The 19,331-nt window shown below is 36.1% G+C and overlaps 2 protein-coding genes across 2 annotated transcripts in view; both read right to left on the reverse strand.

Moving 5' to 3' along the window:
• Positions 1-13,498, reverse strand: part of LOC107562043 (NACHT, LRR and PYD domains-containing protein 12-like) — a gene marked incomplete at its 5' end in the record, with an annotated part of 15,845 nt that extends 2,347 nt beyond the window's left edge. Inside the window, 3 exons of the mRNA XM_016246607.1 lie at positions 496-669; positions 9,359-9,532; positions 12,771-13,498. Coding sequence (XP_016102093.1) covers positions 496-669; positions 9,359-9,532; positions 12,771-13,498 — 1,076 coding nt within the window. The remainder of the gene's footprint in view (positions 1-495; positions 670-9,358; positions 9,533-12,770) is intronic.
• The window catches only part of LOC107562038 (uncharacterized), a 10,908-nt gene continuing 5,074 nt past the window's right edge, over positions 13,498-19,331 (reverse strand). The window contains exons 3-4 of the mRNA XM_016246602.1: positions 14,464-14,547; positions 13,498-13,933 (exon numbers count right to left, since the gene is read on the reverse strand). Coding sequence (XP_016102088.1) covers positions 13,498-13,933; positions 14,464-14,547 — 520 coding nt within the window. The remainder of the gene's footprint in view (positions 13,934-14,463; positions 14,548-19,331) is intronic.

Genomic DNA, 19,331 nt, shown 5'->3' on the forward strand with positions numbered 1-19,331 from the left:
AAAAAAAAAACTATCTGAACTGATAAATAACAGATTGGAGATTAAAATAATAGCAGATTTGTCTAATCTTAAATGAATAATAAAAAGTGAGATAAAAAATTAACTTAAGCCAGAATTTAAATGTTACTATGGTAAAATAAATATTCAAACCACATGTGTTACAACTAACACCCCGTTACTTTGTGCATCGCACTCATCGCAAGTTTATTGTTAAATTGTTAAATGCCCTTACATATCTCTGTCACCAATATAAGTGTTTGATCACCACATTTGAGTGATCATTGCAAAAAATGTGTTTATGTATAAATATTCTGCTTATGTATATACTATATTCTATATATAGTACCAGTCAAATGTTTGGACACACGAATGGGAAAGTCTCCAAACTTTTGACTGGTACTGTACTATAATATACAAAGAATATCGGCCGATATATCAGTATCGGCCCCAAAAAACCCATATCGGTCGGGCTCTATTAAAAACCCCATTAAATACCTCAGCATGTTGAGTTGACAGTTTGGACTCCTCAGTCCAGCACACAGCAGCTTTATTCCTGTATCCTGAAGATCATTGTTACTCAGGTCCAGCTCTCTCAGTGGGGAGTTTGATGATTGTAGAGCTGTAGCCACAATTTCACAGTGCTGATCAGTGAGATCACAGCTGACCAATCTAAACAGGTTAATGAAAAACAATCCATTACATAGGCACTGATTAAATATAGTGTGTTAATTGTAAAACACTTTATTAGGACCACTCTATTAAAATATTGTGAAGAGCCTCCAAGTGCTCAAAAAAACAGTATGAATTCCTCATGCCATTAATTCCACAAACAATCCAAACACATTGCTATAAAATTCTGATCCATGGTGACATGACAGCATATTGCAATTTATGCAGATTTGTCAGATGTATGTTCATCATGCTGTGTATCTCTTCTTCTGCAACATCCCAAATTAATTACAATCCGGGCACTGCGAATGCCAGTGAAGAAAAGGGAAGTCTTTGTCATGAGACAAAACAAGTTTGAGATAACTTTGGCTTTGTGCCATGGTACATTATCTTGCTGGATATAACCATTTGAAGATTGGTAAATTGTGGCCATGAAGGGATGCACAAGGACATCAGCAATACTCAAACAGGCTGTGACATTCAAGTGATGATTGATTGGAATTAACGGACCAAAGTGTGTCAAGAAAACATTCCCAAAACCATTGCACAACCTGGACTGGTAACAAAAGGCAGGATGAGTCATGCTGTGGATACCAAATTGTGACCATATGTGTACAGGAAACGAGATTGATCAGATCAAGCTATGTTTTTTAACTGTCCAGTTTTAGTGATTCTGTGACCACTGCAGCTTCAGTTTATTGTTCTAGGCCAACAGAAGTGGAACCTGATGTTGTCTTCTGCTGTTGTAGCCCATTCACCTCAATGATCAAGATACTATGCATTCTGAAATGCTGTTCTGCTCTCCACTATTGCAGAGTGGTTATCTGAGTTACTGTAGCCTTTCTGTCAGCTCAAACCAGTCTGGCTATTCTCTGTTGGCCTATCCCATCAAAGCATATGAATCCACAGATCTCCCACTCACTGGATATTTATCATTTCTTAGTAAAAGTGAATTCTTCGTAAATGACTGTTGTGTGTAAAAGTCTCAGTAGATCAGTAGTTAAAGAAATACTTAAACCAGCCTGCCTGACACCAACAATCATGCCATTGTCAAAATCAGAGATAATTTTTTTTCTCCTATTCTGATGGTTTGATGTGAACATTAACTGACCCACATCAGCAAGATTTTATGCACTGTACTGCTGCCACACGCCTGGCTGATTACACAATAGCATGAATATGTAGGTGCACAGGTGTTCCTAATAAATGACATTATTATTAAAATATTACTCAATTAAGCATTGTTGTTACATTGAGTCTTAAGACTGCTAAATTGTAATATATTTCTGACAGTTTCTTCACATTAAACTAAACGTTTATTTTGACGGGTTGCCGTGAAGAACTTGCAGCTGCTGTGAATGTGATATGATGGTAGTTTTCTCAAATTAAACCGTAAAATGCTAATGAAGTGACTCTCAGAGCAACTGGAGATGATATCTGTGTGTTCATATCGTCATATAGAGAGATGGCAGAAGCTGAAAACACTGCATCGTCTGCTCTTTAGTATGTGTGTAGTAAACAATACAGTGCGTCGCGCCATCCGCCATTCATTCATTTATTCATTGCGGAAATCATGGCGCCTTTACGCGTGATGTCAAATGCTTCCACGGATGTGTAGTATTACTATAGCATTTCACCTGAGCATTGGGAATCACGCGTATGGCTTTGTTCTTTGTTCTTGTCAACAGTATCTCCGCCATGATAAGCACTGCATGAATGACAGTAGAGCCCTGCATTTCAGCTCGGGCCCAACGGACGATTTCCAGCCCAAAAGCTCACAAAAACCCACTCACTCCAACAAAAAAAAACTTTAACTGTCAGACTAATGTGATAGAATTTTATTAACATGTCATATTGATAAGGACCGTTTTAACTCCTTAAAATAATGACAAAATAATATAAATTTCCCAGGTAAACAGGTCAAAACAGGACAAATAGGCTACATTAATGAGAATTACCAAATATGATTAAAATATGCAAGCAGACACTGAAAATGATGCAAGAATGAATCAAGAAATTAACCAAAACACATGGTTAATTTCTTGATTGCCGTTTTGACAATGTCAACAGTCAGAAAAAGCCAATTTAAATGCAAAAAGTGACCAATATAAGTGATAAGAAAAATCAAAGTAATTAGCAGGTATTTCACACTCATTCTTGCACACACCATGATGTTCAAAACTGTGTCATTCATTGATACTTACTGTACGATAATCCTTCGTGTTGCACTTTAACTTCAGACAGAACTAGAAGTCTTTTGTGAAGTTCATATTGTAGAATATAACACAGAACTTTGCACAGTCAAAACTAATCAAGCCAGCTTTCAAGGATATACCAATCTGGACCGTTTAAAAGATAAAAGACAGGATCAAGGACTAATGATAAGATTCACATTAATCAGATCTTGTTTTAAATGTTTGCTGAAATAAATACAGGTAAAAGATTGATTCGTGGCTTTTGAGAATCGACATCGAATTGACGTAATTTAAAAAAAACGATTAACCGAAAAATCTATTTTTTTTTTTTTGCCCAGCCCTAATTATGTAAACAAAGCTTTTATTTTGGATGCGATTAATCACGATTAATTGTTTGACAGCACTAATAAATATATTATTTTTATTCAGATCTATGCAATAGAATCAGATATAATATTATATATATTTTTTAAAATATTTTTTGACTAATTATCCAAATAATGTTTAGTCCTACCAAGGTTATTTTTGTAAACGAAAACTGAAACTAAGACTGAAACTATTGGTCAAAAAAACATTTTCGTAAACTGAAATAGAATTACAATTTCTAAATAAATGAAAAACTAAAACTAAACGAAACTAACAACAGTTACTGAAAAACTAACTAAACTAAAATAATAATTAGCAAAAATAAATAATTGTGTTCGTGATTTTAATAAGCTCTCATTCTGTGGCAGAAAATCTGACCTGTGGTTGTTTAGGGAAATACCTGTAGAGAGCGCTTCATTCACGTGAGCTGAGTCCTAAGCGGCTATTCACAGAGAATGCGTTTTTGATAAAAACTCAACTGCCTGTAGCTTTCTAGTAACTCTGAAAACCTTGATTAGCTTGTTGTTTGTAAACTATTGGCATGTTTAACAAGATTACATCTTTAATATGAATGAATAAATATGAACATGAATTTGAATTAATACATTTTATACATAAGTTGCATATTTTAGTTTTTTTGTTCAATTGTAAAGTTATTTTTTTTCATTAAGAGGTTGGCACTAGAGTTAACTGTAAACTGTTCAAAAAATAAACTTTGCGCAAATTAAATGTCTTGCTTTGGTGTACACTTGAAGTGTTCCATTAACTCTGCTAAACTGTAATTACTCAAACTAAAACTGAAACTAAAATATATAAAAACTAAATAGAAATGTGTTCACAAAATAAAAACTAAACTAAAACTAACAAAACCATTAATGAATCTAACAAACTAAACTGAAATTATAGGAATTTTGAAAACGATATTAAAATAAAAACTGAATTAAAAATTCAAAACTATAATATCCTTGAGTTCTACAAAGCTATTATTATCAGAGCATGTGAGCATCACGAGAGGGTAGCTTCATTTTACCAGCGTTGCCCAGTATAGCTGTACTACACCATGTTACAGTACAGTAGTGCTATTGCAAACAGGAACAAGTAAACTACATAGAAAGTTCCTGCTGTCGTGATATTTGAGGGGACTTTGATTTTGAGTAGTACATGAGTGGAGCGTTCGCATGGGCCATGAGCAACTCGGCAGAACGCACATTCATAGAGCGGAATATTGAACAGAGCATCACACGTGCAGTGACAATGGCTAGAGGGAGAGTGAAACTAGTGTTGGGTCGTTCTTGAACGATTCGTCTCGGGGAGTGATTCGTTCAGTCGTGCATGCGCAACATCCTATAGGTTCTGTACTGGAATTAGTCAAGTAGTTCACCTGTTTTGAGTCTTCGGGTTTTTCCGAGTCATTCGTTCATCACGTGACAGCCCCATACACTTAACCAATGCAGTCTGAGCCGGAAAGAGAATTGATTAGTTCATCTCTCGAGTCTTCGGGTTTTTCGAGTCATTCGTTCATCACGTGACAGCCCCATACACTTAACCAATGCAGTCTGAGCCGGAAAGAGAATTGATTAGTTCATCTCTCGAGTCTTCGGGTTTTTCGAGTCATTCGTTCATCACGTGACAGCCCCATACACTTAACCAATGCAGTCTGAGCCGGAAAGAGAATTGATTAGTTCATCTCTCGAGTCTTCGGGTTTTTCGAGTTTGTATTCTGGGTATGTGTATTTTATTGCTATGACTGTATCCCCTGTGAATGTTATATCTTCAATAAAAAAAATTTTTCCGGCTCAGACTGCATAGGGTAAGCTTAAGGGTCTGTCACGTGATGAACGATCTACTGGAGAAACCCGAAGACTTGAGAGATGAACTAATCAATTCTCTTTCCGGCTCAGACTGCTTTGGTTAAGTGTATGCTGCTGTCACGTGATGAACGAACGACTCGAAAAACCCGAAGACTTGTCAGATAAGAGGTGTGGTGAGCTAATCATAGACTGAAGACTCGGGTAAACAATGAATTAATCTTTTCTGTTTCTTATTGCAGTTTTGTATTGTTTGTAGTGTGATCAACGTTTGTGTTAGTAGACGTGTTAGGCAAGTATTTTAATTATATTTTGCTAAAATGAACGAAATGAACAAAATGACTCGAAAAAAGATTTGTTCATTTTGCTGAACGAGACTCAAAGGTCCGAGTCGGTAAAATGATCCGAACTTCCCATCACTAAGTGAAACCTGCGTGCTGAACACTGCTGGCCGGTGTGGCAAGCCATATATTCTTGGCTCGTATTTTCAGCTGTTTTTCTTTTTCGTCTGAAAAATAATGTACTGGCATACATACTGCGATCATTTCTGGCAGCCGAAACTGGTGCATCCCTAATGCTTATATTTATTTATGTTATACACAATAACTGTTTTGCTTACAAACTTTGGAACTTCAAAAATGAATGAATAGCACTTCACAAAGACTTCTTAGCATTTTACGGAAAATTAATTTGTAGTCAAGTTTGTGGTCAGCAGTGACAACGGCACAGATAAACTTGAATGTAACTTTATTATTAGAACTTAACTTTTTTTTCATTAATGCAGAAATGTGTTTATTCTGCAGTTCAAAAACATACTGATTAATGTTACGCCATAATTACCTCTAATAAATAATCTAAATGAATTAAATTAAAATTGTATTTAATTTTACATTTTATTTCAATTTAATTAATCTACCTCTCATTCCATCCTGATGATCCGACGACATTTCTTGCTGGATGAAGGACCATCACCTTCAACTCAACCTTGCCAAGACAGAACTGCTTGTGGTTCCATGCATGTGCCCTCTAGAAGCTTGCTTTCTGCAAGTGAACGTCGTTTTACTGTGCCATCCCAAAGAGGCACAAAATCACTTTCACAGACTTTTTCATTAACTGTTCCCTCCTGGTGGAATGACCTGCCCAACTCAATCCGAGCAGCTGAGTCCTTAACCATCTTCAAGGATTGGCTAAAACACATATCTTCCATCTTTATTTGACCCTCTAACTCTAGCACTCTCTATTCTAATTCTATTCTTAAAAAAAAGAACATGCCCCTTTTAGACTTGCACTCTATTTATTTACTAACAGCTTGTTTTCTTAAAAAAATAAAATAAAATAAAAAAATAAAGAAACTATCACTCTCTAATCTTTTTGCATTCTATCTATTTGTTTTCTTTTATTGTTTTGTTTTAGGAGCTCATTTTTATTCCACCCCATATCCTGAAAAGTCTGTCTTGCAGGATTGACTAAAAATGAGCTCCTAAATCTTGCTGCCAGATTCTGGGAGATAAATTCTTCAAACAGTGGTACAAGAGGATGTGGTGCTGGTCCTTCAAGAGTCACTCTCAACTTAGCTGTCCATAAAGCCTATAAAAAAAATTGTCAATGTATTTCACAATACTTCAGCATGTTATTATTAAATGAGGGTCATTTTTTAGGATTTTTTACCCAAGCAAAGTCTCTGAAAACCTGACACCTTGTAATTCTGGAGACTCCAGGAAGATTGCAGTTCTGGAAAATGGTGGCGCTGGAGACTAAATGCTTCCTGATGGTTTCACACCTAATTCTTCACATTAATTCTTAATTATTTTGCAGTTAACGTTTGTCTTTTCTTCTCCACCTGTTTTTTTCTGACCCCGCTGTCCCAGTGAGCATTTTTTTGTCCAATGGTCATGTCTTAACTTTGCAATTTCTGTATTGCATTATATACACAATAACTGTTTTGCTTACAAACTTTGGAACTTCAAAAATGAATGAATAGCACTTCACAAAGACTTCTTAGCATTTTACGGAAAATTAATTTGTAGTCAAGTTTGTGGTCAGCAGTGACAACGGCACAGATAAACTTGAATGTAACTTTATTATTAGAACTTAACTTTTTTTTCATTAATGCAGAAATGTGTTTATTCTGCAGTTCAAAAACATACTGATTAATGTTACGCCATAATTACCTCTAATAAATAATCTAAATGAATTAAATTAAAATTGTATTTAATTTTACATTTTATTTCAATTTAATTAATCTACCTCTCATTCCATCCTGATGATCCGACGACATTTCTTGCTGGATGAAGGACCATCACCTTCAACTCAACCTTGCCAAGACAGAACTGCTTGTGGTTCCATGCATGTGCCCTCTAGAAGCTTGCTTTCTGCAAGTGAACGTCGTTTTACTGTGCCATCCCAAAGAGGCACAAAATCACTTTCACAGACTTTTTCATTAACTGTTCCCTCCTGGTGGAATGACCTGCCCAACTCAATCCGAGCAGCTGAGTCCTTAACCATCTTCAAGGATTGGCTAAAACACATATCTTCCATCTTTATTTGACCCTCTAACTCTAGCACTCTCTATTCTAATTCTATTCTTAAAAAAAAGAACATGCCCCTTTTAGACTTGCACTCTATTTATTTACTAACAGCTTGTTTTCTTAAAAAAATAAAATAAAATAAAAAAATAAAGAAACTATCACTCTCTAATCTTTTTGCATTCTATCTATTTGTTTTCTTTTATTGTTTTGTTTTAGGAGCTCATTTTTATTCCACCCCATATCCTGAAAAGTCTGTCTTGCAGGATTGACTAAAAATGAGCTCCTAAATCTTGCTGCCAGATTCTGGGTGATAAATTATGTGGTTTTCTTAAAAAAATAAAATAAAATAAAAAAATAAAGAAACTATCACTCTCTAATCTTTTTGCATTCTATCTATTTGTTTTCTTTTATTGTTTTGTTTTAGGAGCTCATTTTTATTCCACCCCATATCCTGAAAAGTCTGTCTTGCAGGATTGACTAAAAATGAGCTCCTAAATCTTGCTGCCAGATTCTGGGAGATAAATTCTTCAAACAGTGGTACAAGAGGATGTGGTGCTGGTCCTTCAAGAGTCACTCTCAACTTAGCTGTCCATAAAGCCTATAAAAAAAATTGTCAATGTATTTCACAATACTTCAGCATGTTATTATTAAATGAGGGTCATTTTTTAGGATTTTTTACCCAAGCAAAGTCTCTGAAAACCTGACACCTTGTAATTCTGGAGACTCCAGGAAGATTGCAGTTCTGGAAAATGGTGGCGCTGGAGACTAAATGCTTCCTGATGGTTTCACACCTAATTCTTCACATTAATTCTTAATTATTTTGCAGTTAACGTTTGTCTTTTCTTCTCCACCTGTTTTTTTCTGACCCCGCTGTCCCAGTGAGCATTTTTTTGTCCAATGGTCATGTCTTAACTTTGCAATTTCTGTATTGCATTAGTTTTGAATATTTATCATGGGGATTTAATCATTTTTGACTTTTCAGTCTGACTTAAACCTCTTTTTTGGCTCATTTTATCTGTAAAAGAAAACATGCCTAATAATTCTGCACACCTGAATATAAGGAGTTTTTCACTTCCAGCCAAATTATATATCACTTATAAATGATTAAATACAAAAATAATAGTAGTTATTAAGTTTGAAGTGGTTAGGAATTGGTCAAATGTGCTTGGAAAAAAAATATGATCAGAATATCAACGTGCCTCATAATTATGCGCGCGGTGTACTGTCTAAATTACAGTGTAGCACTGTTTAGCGGAGTAAAACATAAGCACAGGGTCACTGTCTTGACATTTACTATGCTGCTTGAAATCATTCTGAATTACAAACACACACAAGCCCTCAACGAGCCCAATGGCAGAGCGCAATATGTGAGGGAATGAGCTCCAACATGTTCTCTTTCTAACTTTTCAAAGTCTGTGGTTCAAGCGCCACTTAGCAATAAAAGACTGCAAATACACATTTCTAATGTTGCCGCCACATGTTGGAGCACTTTGTTGCAGAATGTTTGTTGTAAACTAGGCATGATGTAATGCTGTAAAGATGAAGCATCCAACTAATCTGACAGCAACTAGTGTAAGCAAACTATTTTATAATGATTTGTCTGTAAATAACAGACAGATAACAGGTTTTAACTGAGCTCTCTTCTCTCCTCAAATTCTTTCAGGCGATACTGGTAAAGTGTGACACTTTTAATGTCAAAGTGTAATTGTTAATTTTCCTAATTTAAAAAAAACTAGACAGGGAACTGTAATTGAAAATCAACATATTGGACAAATCAATGTGAAAGCCAAACCTCAGTATGTTGAGTTGACAGTTTGGACTCCTCAATCCAGCGGAGAGCAGTTTCACTCCTGAATCCTGCAGGTTATTGTGACTCAGGTCCAGCTCTCTCAGTGTGGAGTTTGATGATTGTAGAGCTGAAGCCACAATTTCACAGTGCTGATCAGTGAGGTTACAGGCAGTTAATCTGAAAAAAGGGACAACCTTGGTTAAAAGGCATACTCGTATGCTGGTGTTTCCATAAGATTGCTTCCATGATAAAAGAACTTCAACAAATTAATTCTTGACCATTCCCTGACTGGTCTTCTCTCATCAGGAAATTCCAGCCAATAAAACAGATGTGACTCATATTTTATAAACATCATGTGTATGATGCTTCACTAATTTAGTTTCTTCTTGTTTATACAGAACTGTATTGCGGATAGTCTTATTAGCCAAGTGTCATTATACATTTTTTAATAAAATGTTTTCCTAATAGAACTAATTACACAAACCAGTTCTATTGACTTGATTTTATTTCTCCTGTGGGAACATATATGCTTTTAATATTTCCAGTCTATATTCTTCTCATACTGTATAACATACAATCATAGTTTTATATGCAAGGCTGAACTACCATCTATGTTTCTGTTAGAACTGAAAAACAAGTACATGGTGCACCCGGGAACTGGGACGTATGCCAATGCTTGAGCAGGCAGAGAGGGAGATATATGTAGTTGAGATTTCTGTGTTCTTGGCCACTTCTCATCTAACACTTGCATAGTGAGCGACATTAATAAAAGGCACTTCATATCCACCCCAGACACCCTGTATCTGCATTCATGATTAAACACCCTGCAAAGATAAATGTTTCACCATATATCCCACTCTGCACTCCAAGAGGGCTTTGAGACACAAGCTGAACAGAGCCCACCTCTTGTCTCATATCTTCATGATTTCTCCCAATGGTCAGAGAAGTTAATTATAGTGAATTTTAAAAAGTGAATTATAAAGTGAACCATAATTAGCACACCATGGCCATGATTTAACCCTTGTGTGATTTTTGTCTTTTTTGAAACTTTCTACTATTTTCCACTTGATAGGGCCATTGGTGCAATGAAGAAAATACTACCCTTTTCCCCAAAAAATGTCTCCAAACAAGTGAAATCTTTACATAAAAATACTCAATTTTTTATAGAATAAATAAAAAAAGTAATAAGATCCTGGCCAATAAGTGACGAGTGGTCAATGATCTTCCAACATGCTTTCAGTTGTGAGCTCCTATTCTATGACGCATGGTAAATCAAGACCTGTCAATCTGAAGGATGTTCCAAATGAGAAACAGTGACTGATTGATCTCTACACATCGTCCCAACTCCCCATGCCCATCCCGCATTGTTTGACCTGACCAACATTTTCAAATGCCATTGGAAAACTGTGTCACCTAGGGTTGGGCGATGTCTACCAAATTGGCATCAGACGATGTCTACAGTGAAACATTGTGATGGATGATGACATCGGGGTGGGGGTAGAGTTGGGGGTGTGCCCGAAGCATGAAGCACAAAGAATGGTTAGCCACTTGCTAGCGGTAACCTGTTACATTACAGTACATCAAATTTTAATTACCAAATAAACAGAGTACGGAGAGATGACAGCTAGGACGATAATAATAATAATAATAATAATTCCTTACATTTATATAGCGCTTTTCTGGGCACTCAAAGCGCTTTACATAGAAGGGGGAATCTCCTCAACCACCACCAGTGTGCAGCATCCACCTGGATGATGCGACGGCAGCCATAGTGTGCCAGAACGCCCACCACACACCAGCTTATTGGTGGAGAGGAGACAGAGTGATGAAGACAATCAGCAGATATGGGGATGGTTAGGAGGCCATGATGGCCAGAGGCCAATGGGTGAATTTGGCCAGCATGCCGGGGTTACACCTCTACTCTTTTTCGAAAGACATCCTGGGATTTTTAATGACCACAGAGAGTTAGGACCTCGGTTTAACGTCTCATCCGAAAGATGGTGCTTTTTGTCAGTATAGTGTCCCCGTCACCACACTGGGGCGTTAGGACCCATACAGACCACAGGGTGAGCACCCCCTGCTGGCCTCACTAACACCTCTTCCAGCAGCAACCTAGTTTTCCCAGGAGGTCTCCCATCCAGGTACTGACCAGGCTCAACCCTGCTTGGCTTCAGTGGGCAACCAGTCTTGGGCTGCAGGGTGATATGGCTGCTGACAATGGCAAATGATTTGCAGATCCTGAGCACCACTGACAAACATCTAATCTTGTAAAATGTCTGGTAAGTACGGCCACTCGGTAGCACACACAGAGTACGTGTGATAAAGAATCTCGAAAGTGAAAGTAAAAAACGAGCGATTTCAATGCCCCACATATTAATAGTGGCTAGGAATCACGATGCCAGCTCAACATCATGATGTCAGTCAGCCATCAGTGATGGATGATGGCATCGTCTATCGCGCCAACCCTAGTGTCATCATTATAAAATGGTGAGATCCTGGAAAACCTAAAGCTTTAGCAAAGCAGCATGTCCTGTCACTCTGCGAGGATTATCTCATGCTATCTTACAATGTGATTGGGCCCATTCTAATCAAAACCACCTGCTCTAAATAAATATATGCAATCTACTATGGTTGTCATATGTTTAGTTAAGCTAAAACGTGGCGCAAAAGCCAAACATATATACTGTTTACATGTGCTTCGACAGCACTTGCGTTAGTCTCTAACTGAAAGAGTTTATTGTTTTCTATCAGTTTAAAGTGTTAACAACCTGAAAATGTATTAATTTTTGGTTAAACAATGATGCTGCTTAAAAATAAAGGTTAAAGTGGAGAAAAATATTAATATACTATTTTCATGACACAAGACAGACATTTTTGTCCTTAAGTAGCTATGTGTAACTTTTTTATTTATTTTTATTTATGTACAAGGGTTAACGAAAATTAATAAGACAAATTCTACACTGGTCTAAAGGATGTGAAAATGAGCTTTGGAAAAAGAAACAAAAGATTCCTTATTTAGTGGAATAACTCATGGAATACCGTTAAATTTGTGAAAATCTGATTGACCAGCCCTCAGACCAGAACACAAAGTTGCATATGGCTTAATTCAATTTTATGTCCTCAGAAATCTCTCCCATTCAGCAAGAATTCAAATGTTTCCATGGCCGTGATATAACAATTGGCTGCAAATCAATTATTTATTTTGTAAACAAAACACTGTACTTCATTTGTGTCCTAATATCCATACTTGTTTTGCCGTACCCCCACAGTGGGCCAATCATCACATTGACCAGCTCAGCCATAACTGCAATCGATTATGTTTTATGTTTGTGAACACAAACCCAGGAAATACTCATCAAACCTCTATCACAACCTCTTTTAAATTATGTTTGTATTGCAATATGTTAACACTCACACAGCTTTTCTGCAGTTCCTCACAGCAGGTACCAGTCTCCTTCTGCCCTCTTTTGATTTGATGTTGTACTTATTGAAGTCTAGCTCTTCCAGCACCTCCTCTGACATCAGGACCATGTTTGCCAAAGTTGAACATTGTGCAAGAGATAATTTTTTTCTTTTTGTTTTAGAGTTTAAAAATGCCTGCATTTCTTTAACAACAGAATTTTCTTTAATCTCAATCAGGCAGTGTGACAGATTCATCCATCTTTCAGGACTGACATTAGTTTTTTGACCTCGTTTGAGGTTCTGGGTTATTTTCTTGATGCTCTCTGGGTTGTTCTCTGTGTGTATCAGCACATCCGTTAAGAGTCTCTGATTGGATTCCAGTGAGACGCCATGAAGAAATCGAAGGAAAAGATCCAGGTGTCCATTTTTACTGCTCAAGGCTTTATTCACTGCTTCCTTCAGAAACACATCCAGAGGAACATTCTCACACTGAGTTCTGGACATTCCTGTCAGGAACATTTTCAGAACCTCACTGTTCTTGTGTAAATAGCAGAAAAACACATACAGTGCTGCAAAAAACTCCTGAAAGCTCAGATGTACAAAACTGTAAACCTTCCTGTGATAAATCACTGATTCCTCCCTAAAGATCTCAGTGCAAATCCCAGAATATACGGAGGCATCAGTGACGTCTATGCCGCTTTCTCTCAGGTCCTCCTCATAAAACATCACATTGCCCTTCATCAGCTGATTGGCGTCTTTATTTTGTCTTTCTTCTCTCTTCTCTTCTCCTCATATCCTGGTTCAGGTGAAGGATTAAAGATGTCATTGCAGTTGATTGGAGTGTCTTGGAGTGTCCTGTAACTTTTCTCCATCTGTAGCACCTCATGTTCTTCATTCACTCCTTCACTCTCTCCCTCGATGATGTACAGCTGTGTGTAAATCTGGTTCAGGAGAGTTTGATTCTCTTGTAGTTTGACTCCTTCAAATACGCTCTCATACTTGTTCTTCATGCTGGTTTTGTGCTGGTCTTTGACTCTCTGCAGATCATCATGCACTGGTCGGTGAGAATAAAGCTGCAGATCTGCTTCTGTGTCATGATGATTGATGTGGTTCTGACAGTAGGAGGATGTGAAGGTCTGAAAGGTCACATATCTGTTCTGGTCAGCGCTCCAACCACTGAAAAGATATTAAGCAGAACAGACAAAAACAAACAGAAAAGGCCTTTATCAAAACAAAGAAAATCTTTTAATTTCTCTATATCAAATGATATAGATACGCTGCCACAAGGCTACTGGTGCTGATGATAAGCTAATTTTAATTATAATGAATCTGTTGTGGCCAACAGATTCTCCTTATTACTGTCAATATTACACTGATGCAGAAATCCCACTTTTCCCCTTCATTTTTGCATAATTAGACAAAAAGGGAATAGACAGAGAAGCACACAATAGCACTATTTAACAAAGTTTATGTACGGTATTAAGCCTATTGACTTTTTCTTTTCAGTTTTCTTTCTTTATATCATGATTTTCATTTTTTAGTATTGTATTTGCTATTAAAAAAAGAGAACAATTTCCATTTAATTTTTCTGTCTAAAGAACTTTATTGCAGAAATAAAATAAAAATGCAACTGTTTGTCTCTTGCTATTTATATGTGTACATTGTGTTCTTGTGTTGAATGTCTCACTCTACATGAATATACTCACACAGTATCAAAGGGCACTGATCCATCACTGAGATCAGGGGGCTGCAGTGGAGAAGCTGCTCTCTTTCTCTTCCTGCTGATGATACTGAGAAATAGAAAGAGAAATAAAAAGAGAGAAATATTGTTTTTCTGCAAATTATCAGTCTGCTCCAATAAATTTACATCCAAACTGGTGTGAACAGGTCTTGTTAACCTATGGTTGAAAACTAGGAAAAACATGAAAATTAGTCTTTCAGACTGGGATCAACTACTTTCTCCACGCAAGTGCTGTCCCCTCTGTGCCAGATGTTCTATGATGCTATGTTGGGGAAAGTTACTTTTAAAAGTCAAGCATTACAATATTGTGTTACTCCATAAAAAAAGTAACTAATTACATTACTTAGTTACCTTTTATGGAAAGTAATGAGTTACGTTACTTTTGCGTTACTTTTTAAATCTGGGCAGGACTTGCTTGTTTGTTTTTAATATATAAAGTTCTATTTTTGGCAGATGTAAAAACCTTTTCACACCAAAAGTGAAATAAATAAGCCTCGGGCTGAAGGAAATGTAAATTCACGTCTGTACAGTTGAACGCAGGAGAAGATAAAGTCCAACACTCTTCAGCAATAAAAAAATTTAACCCAAATGTTATGTTTATCTAAAGTCATTTTTGCGTATTAATATGGTTGAATTGGATCATCGAAGGTCAGCAGTGAAGACACTGGTTAATAAAATGGGATTAAATACATAAAGTATATTTAAAAGATTTAATTATTGCAGGTTTGCGCCATATTCTGAGTTTGCATTTCACTGTTTTTATTCATTTTGAGGAACACTGAATCTGTTTTTGCACAAGACAGGGCTCTAGACTCATTCTTCCCGCTGGTCGCTCTTTTGTGACTTAAGTTCTCAGTTGGTCGCATGAGCACATCATTTGCTCACAATATTTCTTCTTTTTTTTCACTACATAGGATTGATCAATGTATGCTGATGAACTTTCATCATAGTTTATAGTTATATGGTAATGAAAGTGGTTAACATTCAACACGTTGTTTTTCATCAGTAGTATTATTTATGGTTTGAATTTTGTGAACGGGAGTTCCTCTTTTGATATGTTTATAAGCCGGGCTTCGGATGCTTTCGCTTTCAAATTCACCATCTTGTTGTCACGTTTTACAAGAAAAGATAATTGTCTGTTTTGCTTACATCTATACACCTTTCACTTTTTAAGACCAAAACAAAAGATGGATTTATTGTTATTCTTAATTACGAAACAGCAATCGGCCATTTTTTTTGTTTGTTTGTTTTATTTCAGCCTATCTCTGTTCTGGACTTGCACAAACTGCATTGCAATTATTTTCCTAAATGTCAAAATCTAATTTATGTGGAAATATTATGAAGTCTGTGGATGGCCGTTAAGAGAGGCCAGAGATGCTGAAGATGGTGCAACGATATGAAAAATACTGCAGCAGGCAGAGCATGCTCACTGTTTGTGATGCGCTAAATATTGGAAGAAAATCCTAAATATTGATTTGGGGGTTTATGAATGTGTTTCATGCGGGAACTGTCTTCAGAAAAGTTTAGATGGTATTTTCTTTCATCTCATCTCTGCATAATTAATATTAAAGAAGTGTATAAGCACAGTGCTGCTTTTTTTTTTTTTTACAGTGGTAACCAAGGAAACGCTATATCACTGCTGTTCCATAAGTGCCACCTGCTGTCAGAGAGTGAATTTGCGTTCTCATTCAGCACGTCTGTTTTTGTTTTGTTCAGGCATGTTTTATGTAGCATCAGTTCTCAAAGCTATTATTTTTGCTTGTAAAATCAAAACACCTTTTTGCAAGAGTACTGTAATTAAATGATGAACTAAAAATAAATAAATGTAATTACAGATTAGGTTAAAATAAACATGTCAGTCTTTTTTTCTTCTTTGTAGGGCAGCAGTAACTCTAGCAGCAAATCAATCATCTACATCAAAAGCTGCAGGACAGCCCAAAACTCAGCAAACATTTAACAAACAAGAAAAAAGAAACAAATACTACAGTTTCAAATAATCTGTATGTTGCTTAAAAATGTTTTACCCTGACATTTAAAAATAGCTCATTTTGGAGCTGTAACCACAATACTGTGATACAGTGAAACAGTGATATATTTGCTCAAGGTTATCATACCGTAAGAATCTCATACTGGCTCATGTCTAATCTATATCATCAGCTCTGTTGGCCTAGAGAAGCAAAATGTATAACAATTTTGTGGGAAATTTGTAGCAAAGAAGGGATTCCCTTTGTCATATTTTCCCCTTACAATAATCAAATATAGCAGAGCAGAACATAACAGGCACCGTTGTGGACAAGATAAAGGTCATTTTCAGTTTTTCAGAGTATATGAACTGCTGAGAGGGGCGTAGGTTAGTGATTCCCAAACTGTTACAAAGCAAGACCATTGGAAATTATACTATAAGGAAATCTAATTATTTCCGTGGACTATATATTTCTATTTTTTGTAGTATAATCATTTTTATTTGTTTACTATTATTATTTATAGTATTTTATTTTAAATTTCTGATTACAACTTTAATATATCCATATGTGCATAGCCTATATTTTTACATTTTATTTAACTGGATGGAATTCATTGGATGGTTGAGTTTGCTATTTCTGTGATCTCATGTGAGTGACAGATTGTTCTGCCCTCACACCTCTGATGCTCCTCTCTTTGACTTTTCACAGTAAAGGATTCACTCTTCCACACACACACTACACTTCAGCACTAGAAAAAAAATAAGAATGCTGAATAAGAACACTCTGACAGTGAAAAAAGTACATCTTATTTCTTTTTTTGTGTGAAAGACACCTGGCCTAGTAAGTGTTTTAGGCCTACAACTGAGGGAGAAACTGTGTGTCTGTTAGTGTCTTTGTTACAAGATAACAGAGGAAGGGAGAGATGATTTATGGGAGGTGTTTTGGTGACCAGATGGGGAAAACCCGACATACAGAAGAGCAGATTTGGAAAGTAGCTGGGTCACACTGTGCCTAAACTGAGATCTCCAGCTGTCATGCACTAATCAATGGAGATATGCTACAAAGATGTCCATGTTTGCCTACTTTTCAAGTAAAACTATGCTTGATCAGAATCATGAATCCTGAAGTAGTGATATAAATTGCTGATTGCTGCTGTATGTGATGTGAGCAGAGCGGCCTATGAACTCTGAGTGTTGAAACTGACTTCTGCTATTAAAACTGCAAAGAACCTTTTCTCTTGCGCTTTTAGATGCTATCAAGCTTCAAGTTCTCCTGGGTTTTCTGCCAAAATAAAAGCTTTATGGTTTAACATTTGAAAGCAAAGAAATTTACAGCCAGAAATATTAGTATGGCAATTTTTGCTAATTATTTATTTATTTAATTTTATTTTAGCTGATCTCATGCCTTGTTGTTTTCCCTTTAGCTGAAGCAGGGGCGTAGCTTCTGGTTATGCACGTGCATATGGGTCCGGGATGACTGGGGGCCCGCCGAGGGGGACCTTTTAATTAAAATGAGGGTACGAATTTGTGGCCATATATATACAATTTAAATAATTGTGTGCATTTCTACTGCAGCCGTAGAACTGCGTTTTATTTTTAAACTATGTGCAAACATTGCATTGCCACAGCCAAATAAAATAATTACATTTTAATTAAATTAATTAAATCTAAAAAAGTATTCATTAATAAAAATAAAAAAAAACTTGTGTGAGGTTGTGTAACACATTGCTGTGTATAAAGTGCACAACAAAGGAGTAAAGTCCAAAGAGTTTTCTAATAAATCCAAGGAGAAAACACAGGAAGAAAACAACAACTATACAAACATCATATCGGACAGAGAACTGAGGGAAAATGAGGGCTTAAATACAATGGGAACGTAATCAGGGAGAACAGAACAGGTGTGGAGCTAATTAATCAAAAACCATAGAAACTTAAAAAAGGGCCAGATTTACTAACAGCTTGTGCCAGCGCAAACTGTCTTTTGCCATTAAAATAGTACTGTCAGGATTTACTAAAGCAGCGCAGTGAAGAATTAGCACTGAAAAGGCATGGACAGTTATTTTTGTGCCTGACCTTATTGAATATGCATTTATAGGAGTAAAAAAAGCATGTCTTAAAGGGGTCTTAAAGGGGTCATATGATGTTTTTTTAAAGATCATTATTTGGTGTATTTGGTGTAACAGAATATGTTGACATGCTTTAACGATATTGAAATTTAGTTTAAAAAAAAGTGCTGTCATAATACATTATAATAGATTTAATAACTTTTTTCTTATAACAAAAATAACTGAACATTTAAATGCAATAAAGCAATACAGAAAAATATATAAAGTTAAAAGTTTTACACAGATTAAAGTGCAAAAGAACTATAAAGACCATTAGGTATCACTTTACAATAAGACCTCATTAGTTAACCTTAGTTAATGCATTAACATTCACAATGAGCAATAGCTACATTTGCTACAGAAGTTATTAATCTTTGTTTAAAAAAATACAAGTCTTTGTTCATGTTAGCTCATTAAATAACACAGTTGCAACTTTCGATTTTAACAACGTGTTATTAAACATTGTAATTACCTAAGATTAATGAATGTTCAGAAGAAATTTTTATTGGCAGTTTATGTTATCTAATTAATTAACTAATGTTAACTAATGAAACTGTATTAACTGTATTAACGCATACAGCGGTGTTGTGCATTTTGACCAGTTGATGGTTAAAGTATTCTTAAAATGCATTCAAAATTCGAAATAATTTGTAATATATAATTATTCACGGTATTTATTATTTCTGCGCCATCTGCTGACAGAGAGTGAAAGTGCGCTTTCATCCAGAGCGTCTCTCACATGTTCCGCATGCGCTTATGCGCTTC

The sequence above is a fragment of the Sinocyclocheilus grahami genome, unplaced genomic scaffold (assembly GCF_001515645.1).
Source record: "Sinocyclocheilus grahami isolate Dianchi unplaced genomic scaffold, SAMN03320097.WGS_v1.1 scaffold803.1, whole genome shotgun sequence".
NCBI classification, from domain to species: Eukaryota; Metazoa; Chordata; class Actinopteri; order Cypriniformes; family Cyprinidae; genus Sinocyclocheilus; species Sinocyclocheilus grahami.